The sequence below is a fragment of the Citrus clementina genome, unplaced genomic scaffold (assembly GCF_000493195.1).
Source record: "Citrus clementina cultivar Clemenules unplaced genomic scaffold, Citrus_clementina_v1.0 scaffold_8, whole genome shotgun sequence".
NCBI classification, from domain to species: domain Eukaryota; kingdom Viridiplantae; phylum Streptophyta; class Magnoliopsida; order Sapindales; family Rutaceae; genus Citrus; species Citrus x clementina.
In genome coordinates this window covers 20,848,158-20,864,302 of record NW_006262022.1, presented here as the reverse complement: position 1 = coordinate 20,864,302, position 16,145 = coordinate 20,848,158, and the positions used below count along the sequence as shown (strand labels likewise).

General features: G+C 32.0%; 1 protein-coding gene across 1 annotated transcript; it reads right to left on the bottom strand.

Annotated features, from left to right (window-relative positions):
* Window positions 1-2,325: 2,325 nt before the first annotated feature.
* On the bottom strand, window positions 2,326-9,297 carry LOC18033727 (protein argonaute 5). Its single transcript, XM_006424332.2, has 22 exons — window positions 8,677-9,297; window positions 8,265-8,482; window positions 8,028-8,177; window positions 7,688-7,821; window positions 7,468-7,571; window positions 6,675-6,778; window positions 6,115-6,250; window positions 5,912-6,028; window positions 5,676-5,786; window positions 5,515-5,586; window positions 5,011-5,133; window positions 4,757-4,907; window positions 4,556-4,677; window positions 4,162-4,299; window positions 3,947-4,089; window positions 3,812-3,874; window positions 3,679-3,742; window positions 3,419-3,554; window positions 3,215-3,288; window positions 2,995-3,089; window positions 2,858-2,889; window positions 2,326-2,730 (listed from the first exon to the last, which is right to left on the bottom strand). The coding sequence occupies exons 1-22, from the start codon at window positions 9,139-9,141 to the stop codon at window positions 2,555-2,557; spliced, it is 2,928 nt and encodes a 975-aa protein (XP_006424395.1). The 5' UTR covers window positions 9,142-9,297; the 3' UTR covers window positions 2,326-2,554.
* Between the last annotated feature and the right edge of the window lie 6,848 nt (window positions 9,298-16,145).

Here is a 16,145-nt window from a genome sequence, read left to right as displayed (position 1 = left end):
CACTTGTTTGATGGTTAAATATTGAACGTATTTGGTGAAAAGGGAACAAAAATAAGTAGGAATGGCTGGTATGCGTGCAAGTTATCTCTCGATGAAGGAACAAATTGGGTGCGTGGCTGCAATGAAGCTTTTTGATGCGCCAATGTGAAACGTCGTCGTTCTTTTTTCCCCTTAAAACGACGTCGTTTTGCATGGATGAAACGACGTGTCGTCCAATAAAACATTCAGTCGTCTGGTAAATGGCTGACATGTCATATTTTCCCATAGCTGCTTCTATCTTAAAAGACCATATTACCCTTATGACGTCAGCGCTTGTAAACGGCAGTTGACGGAATGGTGGTTGGGAGATATGTTTTGTCATCTAAGGGTGGACGGCTGATACACTGTCAAAGTTTTGTAGTAATTTTGATAACGATGTAATCTTAGGGTGGACGAATAATAATTTCCCTTGGTTTAATGATATTTACATGTAAGTAAATAATTATAAAATGCAATATTTACTTCACCACAGAAAAGTCTATAATGTCGTAATGAAAATTACGGCACCAATGCCTTGATAAACATAAATATTGTAAATTATATATAAAACCAGTAAATGCAAAGTAAAACCAGTAAATTCATATAAGATTATTAATTATTTAAAAAATTAACATTGTTCCTATAGAATTTTAGTAAAAAATATTTTATTCATTTACAAAAAATATTTTCTTTAATTAAAAAAAAAATTACTCAGTAATTAAACAAAAAAATTATATTGAAAAAAGTGAAATAATTTTTATTGAATTGGTTTAACTATAAATTCTATATTTATTATAGGACATTTGTATACTTTTTTTTTCCATTTTCTATAATAATATATATTTATTACACACGTTAATTAAGCACAATTATTTATCTTGATATGGATCAAGCAAAAACAAAATAATAAAAAAATATTCTTATATTACTAGACACATATATGATATATCAGTAAAGTTAAATCTAATTTTGAGTCTTATGCATAATTCATGTAGTTTCAAACATTTTATTTGTACTTATTAGAAACCATTTAGGGTTGTTGTTGAAGAAGTGTAGAAATATGTAAAATAACCTCATCTTGCAAAATCTAATTTTGAGAATAAATTTCATCCTTAATAAAAACATCACATGTACTATAAAAATACAAAACTAGTATTATTTAATTTAAATAAAAATCAATAAATATATAAGGTAACAAACATTATAACTAGTTTTTATTTTTACAGTAACTCATATATTAATTAATTTATTGTACCTTTTATTCATAAGTTTTAGGTATAATCTACAAAATTTATGTTTCATTTTGCACTTAATATTGATTTACTTGTTTTATATTATATTTGTATGTTTTCGTTTTATTTATCAGTAATACATCAAGTTACCAGCTTTATAAAAATTTACTTGTTTTACCTTCTTTTTACAAGTTTTATATTTTATTTCTTAAATTTATGTGTTATTTTACGATTAGTGTTGATTTACTAATTTTATGTTATATTTGCAAGTTTTTGTTTTGTTTACTATTAATTTATTAATTTACAAGTTTTATATTAATTTACTTATTTTATAAGTCTTATGTTTCATTTTCAAAATTTATGTTTTATTTTACACTAAACGTTGATTTATTAGTTTTATATTATATTTCTAAGATTTTATTTTATTTACTAACAGTACATCAATTTATCAGTTTTATAATAATTTACTTGTTTTAACTTTTCCTTACAAGCCTTTTGTTTCAATTTCCTAATTTATGTTTTATTTTATAGTTACTATTAATTTATAAGTTTTAAATTATATTTACACATTTTTATTTTGTTTACTAATAATACATTAATTTATATTAATTTACTTATTTTATCTTTCATTTATAAATATTATATTCAATTTTTAAAAATTATATTTTATTTTACACTTAATGTTGATTAACAAATTTTATATTATATACTTAATATTAACTTATAAATTTTATGCTACATTTGTCGATGTTTATTTTATTTATTAATAATACCTCAATTTATTAATTTTATATTAATTTATTCATTTTACCTTTCATCTATTTGCAACTCTTATGTTTAACTTCTAAAAATTTTATTTTATTTTACAATTAATGCTGATTTATAAATTTTATATTAAATTTATAAATTTTATATTTTGTTTACATAATTTATATTTAATTAATCACGGCTTCATAGAATGATCTCACTTCCTTCACATGTTACAATAAATTTTGGTTAAGGGAAAGAGGTAGAGAGAAAAAATAAGATCAAATATATAATTGATCAAATATATAGCAAAATAAGAGCAGAAACAAAAAATGAAGTTTTTTTGCATTTAAATTTACAAGGCATTAACCAGGACAATATGCAGCTTATATTTTTAACATAAGGAGAATCAGTTTCTACCATTGATCTCCAATCTGAAACTACTCCCAAAATAACAGTACTGTCCAAAAAGGGCACCACGCTGGCACTCCATATACCAAAACACGTCAAGCCTTGATGAAAACCAGGACAAAGAGGATTGAGGCTGGAGACTACCTTCAGCAGTAAAACATTACATCTTTCACATTATCCTTGATGACGGGAAGAGGCCGGATAGCCAAACTCCTCTCTGCCGTGCTCCTACTCCCACCTGTGGATCCACCAGCAGATGTTTCATCCTCGATATAATAGCGAGCCCGAAAAGCTGCTAAATGTGCATAATATGCAGGAGGAACTGCCATATGAAAACAGCCAATACAAAGAAAAAAAGAAAAAAAAATCAATCAATGCTAGCCAGAATAATAATAATTCATTGACTCCAAAGGTTTTTAGTAAAACAATAGAAGTACAAAGGATCAGACCTATTGAAACTGATCGAGTACACCTTGCATACCTGAAAATGGGCCACGAGTCAAAAACTTACAAAATAACCATCTGAAAGATAAATTCTTCAACAATGCAATATTAAATCCGGTTATAGAGAAGGTAAACATATTACGTGTAACACAGGTTATTTGTTAACACTTGCAAGCCATCTGCAGTAAAACGGTTCTCATCATACAATACATGGTAGTGAGTTGGGCGACTGGTTCCCTGGAAAAAACACCTTAATCAGTTCAACACATTTAAAAATTAGGGAGGGAAAAAGGGTGCATTGTTTAACAAGTCTGGATGGATAAAATTTGGATTGAAAGAGCAAACTTAATTTTTTTTTTAACCTGAATTCCTGCATGGCTGTTGAGGTAAAAATCGAATTCCGTAGGGTGACAAATATGAGTATCAACAACAGTTCCTAACAAAGGGACATCCCAAAAATATTCATCAAAGACAAGGTTAAGCAACAACATGGTTCCCAGCCATTATGCATACTCAAAAGAAGCAAATAGAAAATAAAGATTAATAATACAAAGATAACTTGGAACCTGGTAAAATATTTCCACTCCTATCTGTCAGATCGCGTCTGTTGTGATCAGCAGGAAAAAGGCGAGTATGATGCCTTTTCTGTACCACAACAAACGTAACTGGTGGCGCATATCCCTCCTCAAGTGAGGCACAGGCCTGCAAATAAGTCAATTTAGCATGTTGCAACAAAAGTCATCAACAAGAAATTAACTGAAACTAGATATTGAAAATCTCTAGAACACAAGAAAATTGTATTAACTTCAGAACTCATCAGCATTACCTGCCGGATAGCATTCATTTCATGGAGTAAAACCTGACTGAACTGCCCTTCACTAACACCATCTCTGGCACATAAATTAAACATCAGTAACATTCTACAAAACATGCAGTTTAACGTTGAAAACAGCCATTACCGGTAGAAAATAATCCTGTGAGGTTTGAAGTTGGTTGATCTTCTGAAGGCAATTAACAGTTCCCTGTAAAAGACAAACAGAAGCATAAGGTTCTCTTAATAAAGGCATATGAAATATATTTCCATGTCTACTAACCTGATCATTCCTCCATGAACTAAGCCCCTCTGAGGATCTTGAGTAGATTTATAGAGATCTTGGATAATTTCCTCATGATGTGCCTGAGCAGAGACAAGTCCTCTGTACTTGGTTACTTCTGGCCAATCCATTGATGCCACCACCTGTCTCAGTCAATTCAATCTTTTAACAGAGTGAATTACAAGAAAGCAGAAACAAAAGATGAGTGTACATACAGCCGCTATAGAAGGGCTAGAGTCTTCTCCTGGTTGTGGATGGGTGACATCTGCACCAAATATAATTGTAGGTCTATCAGTCACAAGCGGAATTCTTTTCTGAACAGCATCAACGAGCACAGTGTTTCGTCCTCCAACCTGATAAAATTACAAAAAGCAAACTGAATCTCCAGTACCAAGGAAGCAAACCTATCAATTTTAACAAGAAATTTTGGCACTCCCACATCAGAATTTGATTATCTGAAAAAAAAAATTACAATAATTCCAGCAAATCAAGACTGAAATTAAATTGCCAAAAAAAAAAATCATCTCCCACATGTTTTCCCACTAACCCTTGTATTTGTAAATATTAACCATGATAATGAACACGCAAAAAAAGGGGGGCAAACCTAACCTTCACATTGATTTTAAGAGCCACATTTTCAAAATACTGCATATTGAGCCTTGATGCCTGCCTAGGCTGACAGCATTGTGAAACAATCCCAAGTTCCGTTTCACAAACTCGCTTAATTCTTCCTGCGAGCAGAAAGCCGATAATGTTGAACAAAACAAAACTGATATAAAAATTTAATCATGGATTAAATTTATCACTCACCATATGATCCGCTAACATCAGGTAAAATAATTATCAACATCTGAAGCTGTTTCCCTTGCTGTGCAGTCCGATTGTGAACATCTACAAGTGCCTTCTCAATTTGATTTGGGTTGGATGAACTTATGGGAATGACAGGCCGCGGGTTAAATACCTGGCATGATAAACACAGAACCCCCAAAAGAAAAAAGTAGGTTCACAGAGGCCATTAACCTGAATTGCTAACATGAATTGCAAAATAAATAACATCACCATACCATTCCCTTGCTATTACACATGTCTACCAACCCCTGACAAAACTGGAATGGCACGTCCCGATTCAAACGGGTGGAGAAGTTCACACAAGTCCAAACTTCCACCCTCCCACCATTGAACATTTTCTATAATACCAAAATTACACAAAATAATTCAGTGTGAGTAAATAAAAGCTCCTCGTTCAGAAGGCAAAGTGGATTGAACTGAACACCAAGCACATACAATCCAAATACCTAAGTGAATATCAGATACAATGCTTGTCAAAGATGAAAAAGTATATAACTAAATAGAAATTACAGCATGCTAAAATGGAAAAAAAAATTAAAAAATTATGGTTGCAAAAGAAATGCAGCACAACCACATTGAATCAAATGTAGCAAATCAACTTCCAACCCATCAGTCAATAAACATCCCTCAACCAATTTAAACAAGTTGTTACTGCTTCCCTATGCTCTTCCTAAGCACAAATCAACGACTACGGAATAAAATAATAATCAGTAATTCACCTTGTTAATCATGTTCCATTGCCCAAAACCAGGATTCACGCTTGCTTCTCGGCCAGTTTCATGGTATTTAAGCTGCAGCATTACAGGAGGTAAAGTTAACCATAAGGAGATTGGAAATACCATAATCCTGTTACAAATACAACAAAATGACACATAATTACCATTGGAGCAGGTAGGATTCGAGCATCAACCGATGTAAGACCATCGGCCACTTGAATTCCAAACTCTTTGTTCACAAGAGTATCTTCATTGTAAGCATTTGTCCTAGCCATCTGCAGAAGAATGTCACACCCAGTAGCAAGAATCAGAAACTCTCTTTATTCACAAGAAGATAAATCCAAGATTAATCATCCAAAACGATCCACCACAGACGTAAGAAATTACAACAATGCTCTACCATCCGTATATTTGCTTCACGATCGCGAGGACGCTGACAGGTTGCTCTTAAAAGAGCAGTTACTTGTCTTTCATTTAATCTTTTAGTATATCTCTGTCCCGCGGCAATCCTAGAAAGCTGTAAAGGAAAATATTTTATAAATAAGTCTTAAATAAATTATTTTCCAAACACAAAATATCAAAGTAATCTTTTGATCATAGAACCTCCATTGGCAAATAAATAGGCCTCGCTTCACTTCCAGCTACAAGAGCAGGCAATGACGTGAATTGAAGCCCAATATTATATCTTTGACGAAAATATTGAACCACTGACAACCTTGTCGCATTGTCATCAGTAAACCTAACAAATACAATCAAAGGGAAAATAAGACATGAATGCCTGCTATAACATGGAGGGAGGGATACATCACTGTTACAGGCAATAACAAGTCACCATTGCACTACATAGAAGCCAACTACTATCACAAATCAGATTTGAGAAATTGATTTGACGCACAGCGGCTAAACAGTTTACCACCAAGTCAGTTCATGAATCGTACATAAAATACAACACAAAAGACAAATTTAACCATATGTGGATTTCAGATGACGACAAAAGCAGGCATCGTAAAGTATGTTTCTGGAATGGCGTGGGGGACTCAAGAATCAGTTAACATAAACAAATCGACCAACATAAACACAACCAAACCACCAAGTTACGTTATCACACTGTATCACCACAAGTTGGACACTTGTATATCAGTTAATTACACACACACACATACATTAGTCGGCTCATCGGTTCACTGGATATTCCAGTGATCTTGTAACTTTTGTTATACTCCATATGCGTGAGCACTACCTTTATTCCCTTCAATGCCTTTTTCACCTAGAAGTCAAGAATTAAACAATTATATTAATATCATTGAGCATGTGTCTCTATCCCATTCCCAGCAATAATTTTGAAAATAATTAAAGGGCAGTTGTCAAATAGCGGCCAAAATAGATTGACACTAAAAATTTTACAGATAGTTCAAAGGATTGATAATATACTTAACGGAATGATAATAAGTTGATTAAGATAACTGCACAATTGCAAATGAATGCACAGAAGATTTTTAAAACCGCCATTTCAAGATCTCATTTCTTTATCATCAGAATTATAGGCCAAATTATACACCAGTTTCCTACATCGATCATCAAACCCTGTTATCAACATTCTATTCCCCTTAAGACTTGGGAGCTCATTCTATTTAGATTTCAACGGCCAAGAACAACAGACACTACTCACTGCCCACCAGTTCAGCCACAAATTAAGAAATTGCCCTATCCAAAATTTGCAAGAAATTTGAAATTTTAAACTACTAGTTACTTGCGTTAAATTATACACAGCATCTAAGACGTTTCTGAACTTTTTGCCTAACAAATCTGTGATCATTGTTTGAAAAGGCTCTTATCACAAATATATTACGGTGCTGCAGCCCTCAATTAAAACTTTTAACCGCCCAATAGATAGCTCATTAAATTGATACTAAATTAATTATAACCAAGACATCGTGAAAGAAGACTAGACAATACCTTCAGACGCACTTGATCAGAAAGAGGACGTGATAAGTCTCTGCAATAATACTGAACAAACTCAGTAACTAGAATTGGCTCATAAAAGGAGCGGGCTGAAACATCTGCAACAGAAAAAGTACATATTTATGTAGCAACGTTGCACCTAAAAAAGAACATCAAGTTTGCATAACATAAAAGATAAGCAGCATCAAATTATATAAAATATAATGAGAAATACCAATATTAAGAGATAGCCCCATCTGGGTTGGGCGAAGACTCTGAAAATATCCACGCCAATATTCAACGCCATCACCAAGCTGACCCACTGGTCCAAGATCAGTTGAGAAAAATGACCTTCCCACAACTGTATGCCTGATGCAGAAGTTCATCATTTCATTAATTAACCATTCTAAAACCCAAATTGTTCAAGACACAAAGTAGACAATAATAAAATTGTTCCTCAGAAATCAAATGCTAAATCAGTAGCATGAACAAGCAAATGCTGGCATGGGCAGGGAACATCCTATATCATACACACCAAAAAGTGAAACTTTATTAACACAGTTAAGGTTAAATACTTCTCTGATGGAGCTGCTCTGAGAACAACATCAAGCACTTGTATAACTTCATACGGTGCTTCAAAATGCCTACGGAGTAAGAACTGCTGTAGAGTGTAAAGATCAGGCTTCGATGCCAATCTGATAACCACCCTAAACTGACGCTCCCTTCTGCACAAGAAATCACTCAACACATTAAATCAAGAAAACTCACAATCAACATATTCAAGAAACGCAGGTGTTAAAAGCAAGAGATACCTCGGCCTGGTAGATGAGCTGGGACGAGGATCACTATCAGGTAACTTGATAATGAATTCCTTCGATTCAAAAGGCAGCGGCCCTGCCGTGTAAATGCTCTTCATACCATCATAGGCAGGCATTCGTTCACCCAAGTGAGTCAGCCGATATAAATTAATCAGCTGAGAAATAATTTGTCTGTTGATTTTTTTTGACGTCACCTCTGGAGTAATTGAAACCTTAAAAAATAAATAAATAAATAAGCAAAAGAATATGTATATTTTTTAAATATCAACAAAACCCCGACACCTTCGAATTCGACGCTCACGAATGGTGAATCTTAAATAAAATCAAAATTGACGAGAAAAACGAAAAATAAAAAATAAAAACAGCAAAACGTCTTCAAAAATAACAAAATTAAAAGTAGACTTACATCATAGTGATGAATGTCTCTCTCGGCAAGTTGCACCATAAAGTGATTTGCTCTGACAACACATTTTTTGCCAACAGTTCCAAATCCCGGCCTCACCGGAAATCTCATCGCCTGCGACGACGAAGGCGGAAGAGTAGCCGCCGCTGGTGCCGCCAATGTCAGTTTCTGCTCCGTTTCTTCGACAAGAGTAGAGACTGAAGACGAAGAAGGAGCAGAAGCAGAAGCAGAAACAGACGGAGACGAAGGAGCCGGCGCCGTCGAAGTCGAAGCGGTGTGTGGTGAGGAAGGGGCTGCACCGGAGCCGGAATGCGATCCACGACCAGCACCCCCACGTTGACCTTGACGACCTCGGCCCCGTGGTCCAGCGGCTCCACCGCCACCCCGCTGGAATGACGGCGCCGGTGCCTGAGTCGGCTGGTCACGGCGAGAATCCGGCCTACGACCACCGCCACCACGTCGAGACATTGTCGAAAACAGAAAGGTGAAATGAGATAGAAAATTTTGAGGAACCGAAGTGAAGTGATGGTCACACAAATAAAGCGAGAGAGCGACAGACTTCAGAAGAAACAGAGAGAAGGAGGGAGGAATAGGGGGTGTGTATATAAATAATAAGGACCAAGGTTTAAGAGAGAGAGAGAGAGAGAGAGATCGAATTAAATGCAAGGCGTGCAATGGAAATTCTTTTTATTTTATTGCTTCGTGGCAGTATGGCGACTGTTTGGTCCTCTGACGGATTTACCCCTAGCTTTTTATACTAATGACGTGTAAATGTAGCACGCGCTTTTGTTGCCGTAACTAGGGATGGCAATTGATTGGATTTGATCCAAGATCCATGTGATCCAAATTCAATCGGATCGGATTTGGATCAGATTTGGATATCGATGTGCGGATCTAAGACGGATTTGGAGCAGATATGAATCTATTTTAATATCTAAATACATATCCATATCCACTCATCTTTTAATTTTATTTTATTTTAAAAGTTTCTTAATAATTGTGGAATGATAATGATAATGATAATAAATTTTATTCATAGCATATTAGTAGTATTTACCATGAATTTAAACTCTTAAAACTTAAAGATTAGTTTTGTAAATTTAAAAGTCAGCCAGCCTCAAAGCATGTACATGCAATATTCAAATTGCAATCCAAGTAATATAACTTGGTAATTTATTTTATCATATTGGCCAAATAATTTTTAAGGAATATAGTTATTCATATATTTAGTCAAATATGGTCATAATAAAAATAATAAAGGACTGAATATAAATCATATTTAATTTATATGTTATTATCTAATGTTGTAGGAATGAGGGTATGTGTATCATGGATACTAGAATGATGAAGGAGACAATAGAATATTAGATTGATCTTACTCCTGTAATTACTTTTGAATGATATTTTATTATCTTTCTTATTTGTTGTTTTGGTGTAGAAGTATAAGCAACAATATTTATTATATTTTTGAGAAAAATTATATAATTTATTTGTTATCAATACATTTTAGCCTTCAATTTTCAATCTAAAAAATTATTACTTTTTTATTACGGAATTTTAGAATTCATGACGGATCTAGAGCGGATTTGGATTTTAATTTTTTTTCGGATTTGGAGCAGATATAGATATTTGTTTCTTTTTTGGATCTGAATATGGAACGAAAAATATGAATTCATAACGGATCTGGAGCAGATACGGATCTTGATTTTTATTATGGATTTAGATATGGAGCAGAGTAGATCCAACCCATATCTGCCCCATTGCCATCCCTAGCCACTACACACTTGCTACTTGCTCCCGTTTTGCAAGGAAAGTGGCGAGGTTCCACTTACTACTTGCTCAGTTGCTCCCGTTGGAGGGCAAAGGAAAGATCGTTCATTTTTATGATATTTTTTTTTATGTTTATGAGCGTTCATCATTAATTATTAATTATTAATTTTCAGTTGGAAATTGAGGTAAGAGCTTCAGCCGGGCTTCCGGCCTTTCAGGTTTCCAGCTCCCGCCACCATTAGAACTTAAATTACTTTTTTTTATAAGATGGGTTTAGCGGGATAGAATAAGATTGGGTTTTATTTATATTTAGTATTATCTCATGTTTGGTCTATTGTAGGATTTTATTAAAATAATTTATAAGAAAATGAAGTATATTAATATTGATTTATTGATTATTAAACATTTAAAAGTATTTATTTATTAGAGTAAATTTATAAATATAGATTTAATAATATGAATATTCAAATTATTAAATTAAAAAACCTAAATATTAATTTAAGTTGTTTATTATTATTATACACACCTAATTAGATGTGCCACACAGCCATGATTAGATGACACATAGCTCATCGCGTACAATAATGTGTGTAATTGATCATTTGTGTATGTTTAGATACATATACACACAATATACATACATATACACACACAAACACACAAAATATAAATCTAACATTTTTATTATTAGTTAAGTAAAATGAAAATTAAAGTAAATAAATATTTAATCAATGTGATAATATAATGTAATAATAGTTATAGATATTTCATCGTGTAGTTATTCTACAATTATTTTTAAGCATGAAAAAAATTATCCCGCATTATCCCTATGGTCCCCATGGGATAAAAATTTTCATTGTACTTTATAAAAGTATGTGCCCAAGATTAAATGGTGTGGTCTTAGGGTACATAATTGATAATCCTCACTTATCTTTGCGGCACCAAACAAAAGACTAGTTTAATTTTAAAAAGAATAGTCCAATACTCTTAACTTTATACTATTGTCTAATGTGTGCCTATATTCTTTTAACCATCACAAAAAAAAAAATACCACCACAAATCTACATTATGTAAAAGGACCAAACTTAAAATTATCCTTCGGATAATATTTTTAAGAGAAATTATCCACTGTCCACCCGTTTTTTCTAATTTTTAAAAAATACACAATTTTTTTTTTGTTGGAATCCACCTAAAGATACATTTTGTTTCATTTTTCCACTTCCGTTTGGAATCCGTTAAGAAAACTAACAGAAACTTAAAAAATGACAAATTTGCCCCCCAAAACGAAAATTATAATTTCATCCTAAAAATTACCAAAAATAATCAAATTAAATCTAATTATTTTCCCCATCGGTCAACAAAGAAATTAATTCCACAACCATCAAATGCAAGGTTTTTTTTTAAATATGTATGTAATTAGAATGCTAAATTATAACAGTAGTATTAAAAATAGCTCAATTGAATTTAAAATAAGTAGAATTTTATTATTCATTGAGTTATAATATCTAGTAGTTAAGATTTTTTTATACTTCATTAACATACCAATAATGATATTCATCATTAAATCTTATTGTTTTTGGCTTTTTTTTATGGTGAAATTATAATTTTCGTTTTGGAGGTAAAATTATCATTTTTTTAAGTTTCCGTTAGTTTTCTTAACGAATTTAAAACAAAACTGGAAAAGTAAAATAAAATGTAACTTTAGGTGAATTTCAGTAAAAAAAAGAATTATATATTTAAAAGAAAAAAAAAATAAGTGGACGGTGGATATTTTTACTATTTCTAATTCAAGAAGTTTATGATTAAATCCACTCTGCATTGTACCCAAAAATCAAATTTCACCCACCAAGTGAAGATGGCAAAGGGTAAAATTTGTGAAATGAAAAAGACCGCGAAAATAATCATCAGGTGTCTGGGGGTCAATGGACATAGTCGCTGTGGAAGAACAGAAGGTGATTGGAATTTGGAACGAGTGAAAAATTTCCATGAGCGCGTGCTGAACCATCAGCCTTTTATTCCCGCAAAGCTCAGAGCTACGGCCTCTTTAAACTATCACACGTGTCCAATAGTCCCGGCGTTTGAATATTTGCTCCCACACACGCTTTCCCTGGGCGCGTATGACGACAAATTAATGATAGCTTTTAGGCGGCGCTCCTTGGGGCGTTTTCCAGCCTGAAGGGTTGACGATTCCCAAGGCATCTAGTTTGGCAGTCCGCCTGTGGACCCCATTTACACAACGTAAAGAAAATTATATCTTTTTTAATAAAAAAATTATTGAAAATCGACAGTATTTGGTCACGCTTTTACTGAGGAAAAAAATATATATATATATATATGATTTCTCAAACACATGTGCACATCCGGTTTGCTAAGTCCGTATCCATTACTTTATATTTTTTTAAAGAAATTAGTGGGGCTGTCTGCGAGGAGTCAGCACGCAGGCCTTTCCACGTAAGCGATGAAGGAACAGCAGAACCGTACAACGGCACTTTCTTTAAAATCGCAAATAACGCAAAGCTAACACGAAACCTTTGATGCACGTGCACGTGTCGAGCGAAGAAGGGCTTCTTCGGGACGTTTATAATTTGATAAAGACAAAGTTGGGATGGATCAATCGAAGCTGGCGTCTACGGGAGACACGGTGGGATAGCACGTTGTAGATAATTTCCAAGTCTTCTCTTGCAAACAACTTCCGAAGGAAGGGACTTCCGCTTCATGGTATTCCATGCGCAGCCTATTTTTGGCTTTTTAGTTTTTTAATTTCCTTTGTGGGGCCCGCGAGAATACCAAATCCTTTTGACCGAGGAGTTTTACTCCCATCAGGTGACAAGGATCGATGGACTAAATGCGCGGGACCACTTCCAAGATTCTAGAAATGCTACAGAGGATATGATGGCGCCTTGTACTCGATAGTCGGGGGGGATGGAATAAATTTCAGAGAAACATAAGGGACTGATCTGAAATTTGTCTGATTTCTGTGCAAATTTAAAATCGAGCCCTCGCAAAATTTACAGTTTTTTTAATTCGCGGTGTCATTTTTATGTTGTGTGTGTGCGCGCGCATGCAGTAAAAGTTTAGCTAAGTCTACGAGAGTCTACGATAATTATTTAAATTTAAAATATTGTTAATTTCTATTCACTTCTTATTGTGCATGTTTATTGCTAATAATAAAAATACTTTCACGTGTAATAAAAAAGAAAAATAATATTTAACTACCAAGAAAAGAAAAGTATTTTAGTATGAACAATGTCGTCATTTTGTGTACTACAATGGTATTGTGACGGCACGAACAATAATACCAATTTTATTTTGATGTTATCATTTTAGTAATTTAATATCAGTGGTCTCCTAAAGTAAACATGGCTCTCTTATTTTTAAGAGGATTAATTTGAGTGATTTTTAAAATTGATTTATTTAACCGATTTAAATCCTAAATATTTTAGATAGAGGTCAAAGAAATTAATTTGAATTTTAATCCGCGAGCATATCTCACAGACCATGTGTCCCAAAGAAAAAGGAAAAGCTCTCGCCATAATTGACATGAAGAATATATATTGACTCTGTCTGTTAGTGATCTATTTATCTCTTCGTGGATTAAAATGACGTGGACGTGCATGGTTGGCATACGTTCTAAATGACGCAAAAAGAGAGATAAAGCATCTTCTTCATTCTCTTTTTTTTTTTTTTTTCTCTTTTCCTTAACATTCTTTTCTTTATGCTTTAGCTTTCACTGTTTTATGCCAAGATCTCACTCAGTATTTTAAACTGTTGGGTTAAACGAATTGTCAATTTGAGCTTTCTTTTCAGTCAATCGATATTTGCATCTGCCGCGAGGCTCTTTAAACGTCATGTTGTTGTGTCACAAAGCGCGTTGATGTGACTTTCTTGCTATTTACTTTACTTAATTGCGTAGCTCAGAAGGAATTAGAGTTGAACTTTGAGGTGCCATTATCAATAAATATTAATAATATTATCATTCGAATACTTTATTGATGTATTATTATAAAAATTATTATAATATTTTAAGAGTGTATTAATTATTTTTTTAAATTAATAAAAATTATTTGAGGATCACTAAATTACTTAGTTTCATGTTCTGTTATAAAAAATACTAGAATATTTTGAAGATGTTATGTTATCAATAAATTTTAATATATTATAATTTATTTTTTAATTTTTAAAATTGAGAATCTTTGATTAAAAACTCACTTGAAAATAAAATATCTTATTAATGCAACTAATTTTTATCTTCTCATTTATTTGTATCAACTTCTTAAATTATTTATTTTTATTTTTTAAATAAATACATGAGATTTCAATTAAGCGACGTAATAAGTGATATTAAAATTTGATGAACGAACGAAAGGCAAAAGCCAGTTTCGCTTACCTCCATGTGGGTGCAAGTTTATGAAAAAAGAAAAAAGAGAACTACATCTACAACATTAAGGAACGCATAAAGAAACCGCTTTAGCTCTTCTGATTCATTTTAACAATCGAAAGTGCGTCGTCTTGCTTACACTTTTGAGGAATCTTACCAGCTGGTCAGCACTTTCTTCGTTTGTTTAAGGTGGAAGCTTCATTCCAAATAAAAATAAATAAAAATAAAAATAAATAGATAAAATAGTGGAAGCTAGGGAAAAGAAAAAATAATAATAATTGTTTTGTTAATAATACTATCAATACATAATTAAAAAAACGTAATGGGTCTTAAATAATACGACACGTGACTTGTCATTAACTGATAGATGGTGTAAGATTATTATTATTATTATATTATTATATTATATTATTATTATTATATTATTATTATTATTATTATATCATAAGTTTTGATCAACGGCACATTACATGACTATAAATTATGTATATATGATTATGTTAATGAAGTAGGTAAAGTGTTCATTTAGATATTACATTTTAGGTTAAGTATATGTTCAGTTACTATAGTTAGATATTATAATATGTTTTATTATTGTCCTTATTTTTGTTTTGCTTTGACAATAATACCTTGTAACAATCTTGGAGATATTAATATAAAAATATTAATCTATTATTTTTGTTGTTAATTATGTTACACCCTTTACTCTTACATTTTATTTGTTTCTACAATAATACTCTTGTAATAATACATCAAAGAAAAGAAATATATTAATTTATTGAATTAACCATAAACAAGTAATAATAATTTGTAAAAAAAATAAATAATATTATTTATTAATTTAAATATATTAAATTATCATAATAAAATATATTATTGTAACAATACAATAATAAGATTTAAATATGTTATTTATCTAATTAACCACAAAAGTAAAAATAATAATAGTTTACAAATAAAATAAATAATAATAGTAGTATTATCATTATTTTACCTTTACGTTTAATTCGATAAATTAATATTTATTTTTATTAATGTATTATTGTCAAAAAAAATAAAATGCAATACTAAAAAGTGTAACATAATTAACAACAAAAATATTTTAAGATATATTTTAAAATATAAAAATTAAACGAATACTGATCATCAAAAATTGAATTCTTTTGACTTCGAATCATAGTTTTCTTTGTTTCTTCGCTCTACTATTATTATTATTTTTCCTTATTTCCTTTTTGGAAAGAAGAATGATGACGATTCTTAAAAATGAAGCACGTGAAGACTCCTATTCAAATATCCAAGCTACCAACTTAATTGACTTTGGTCA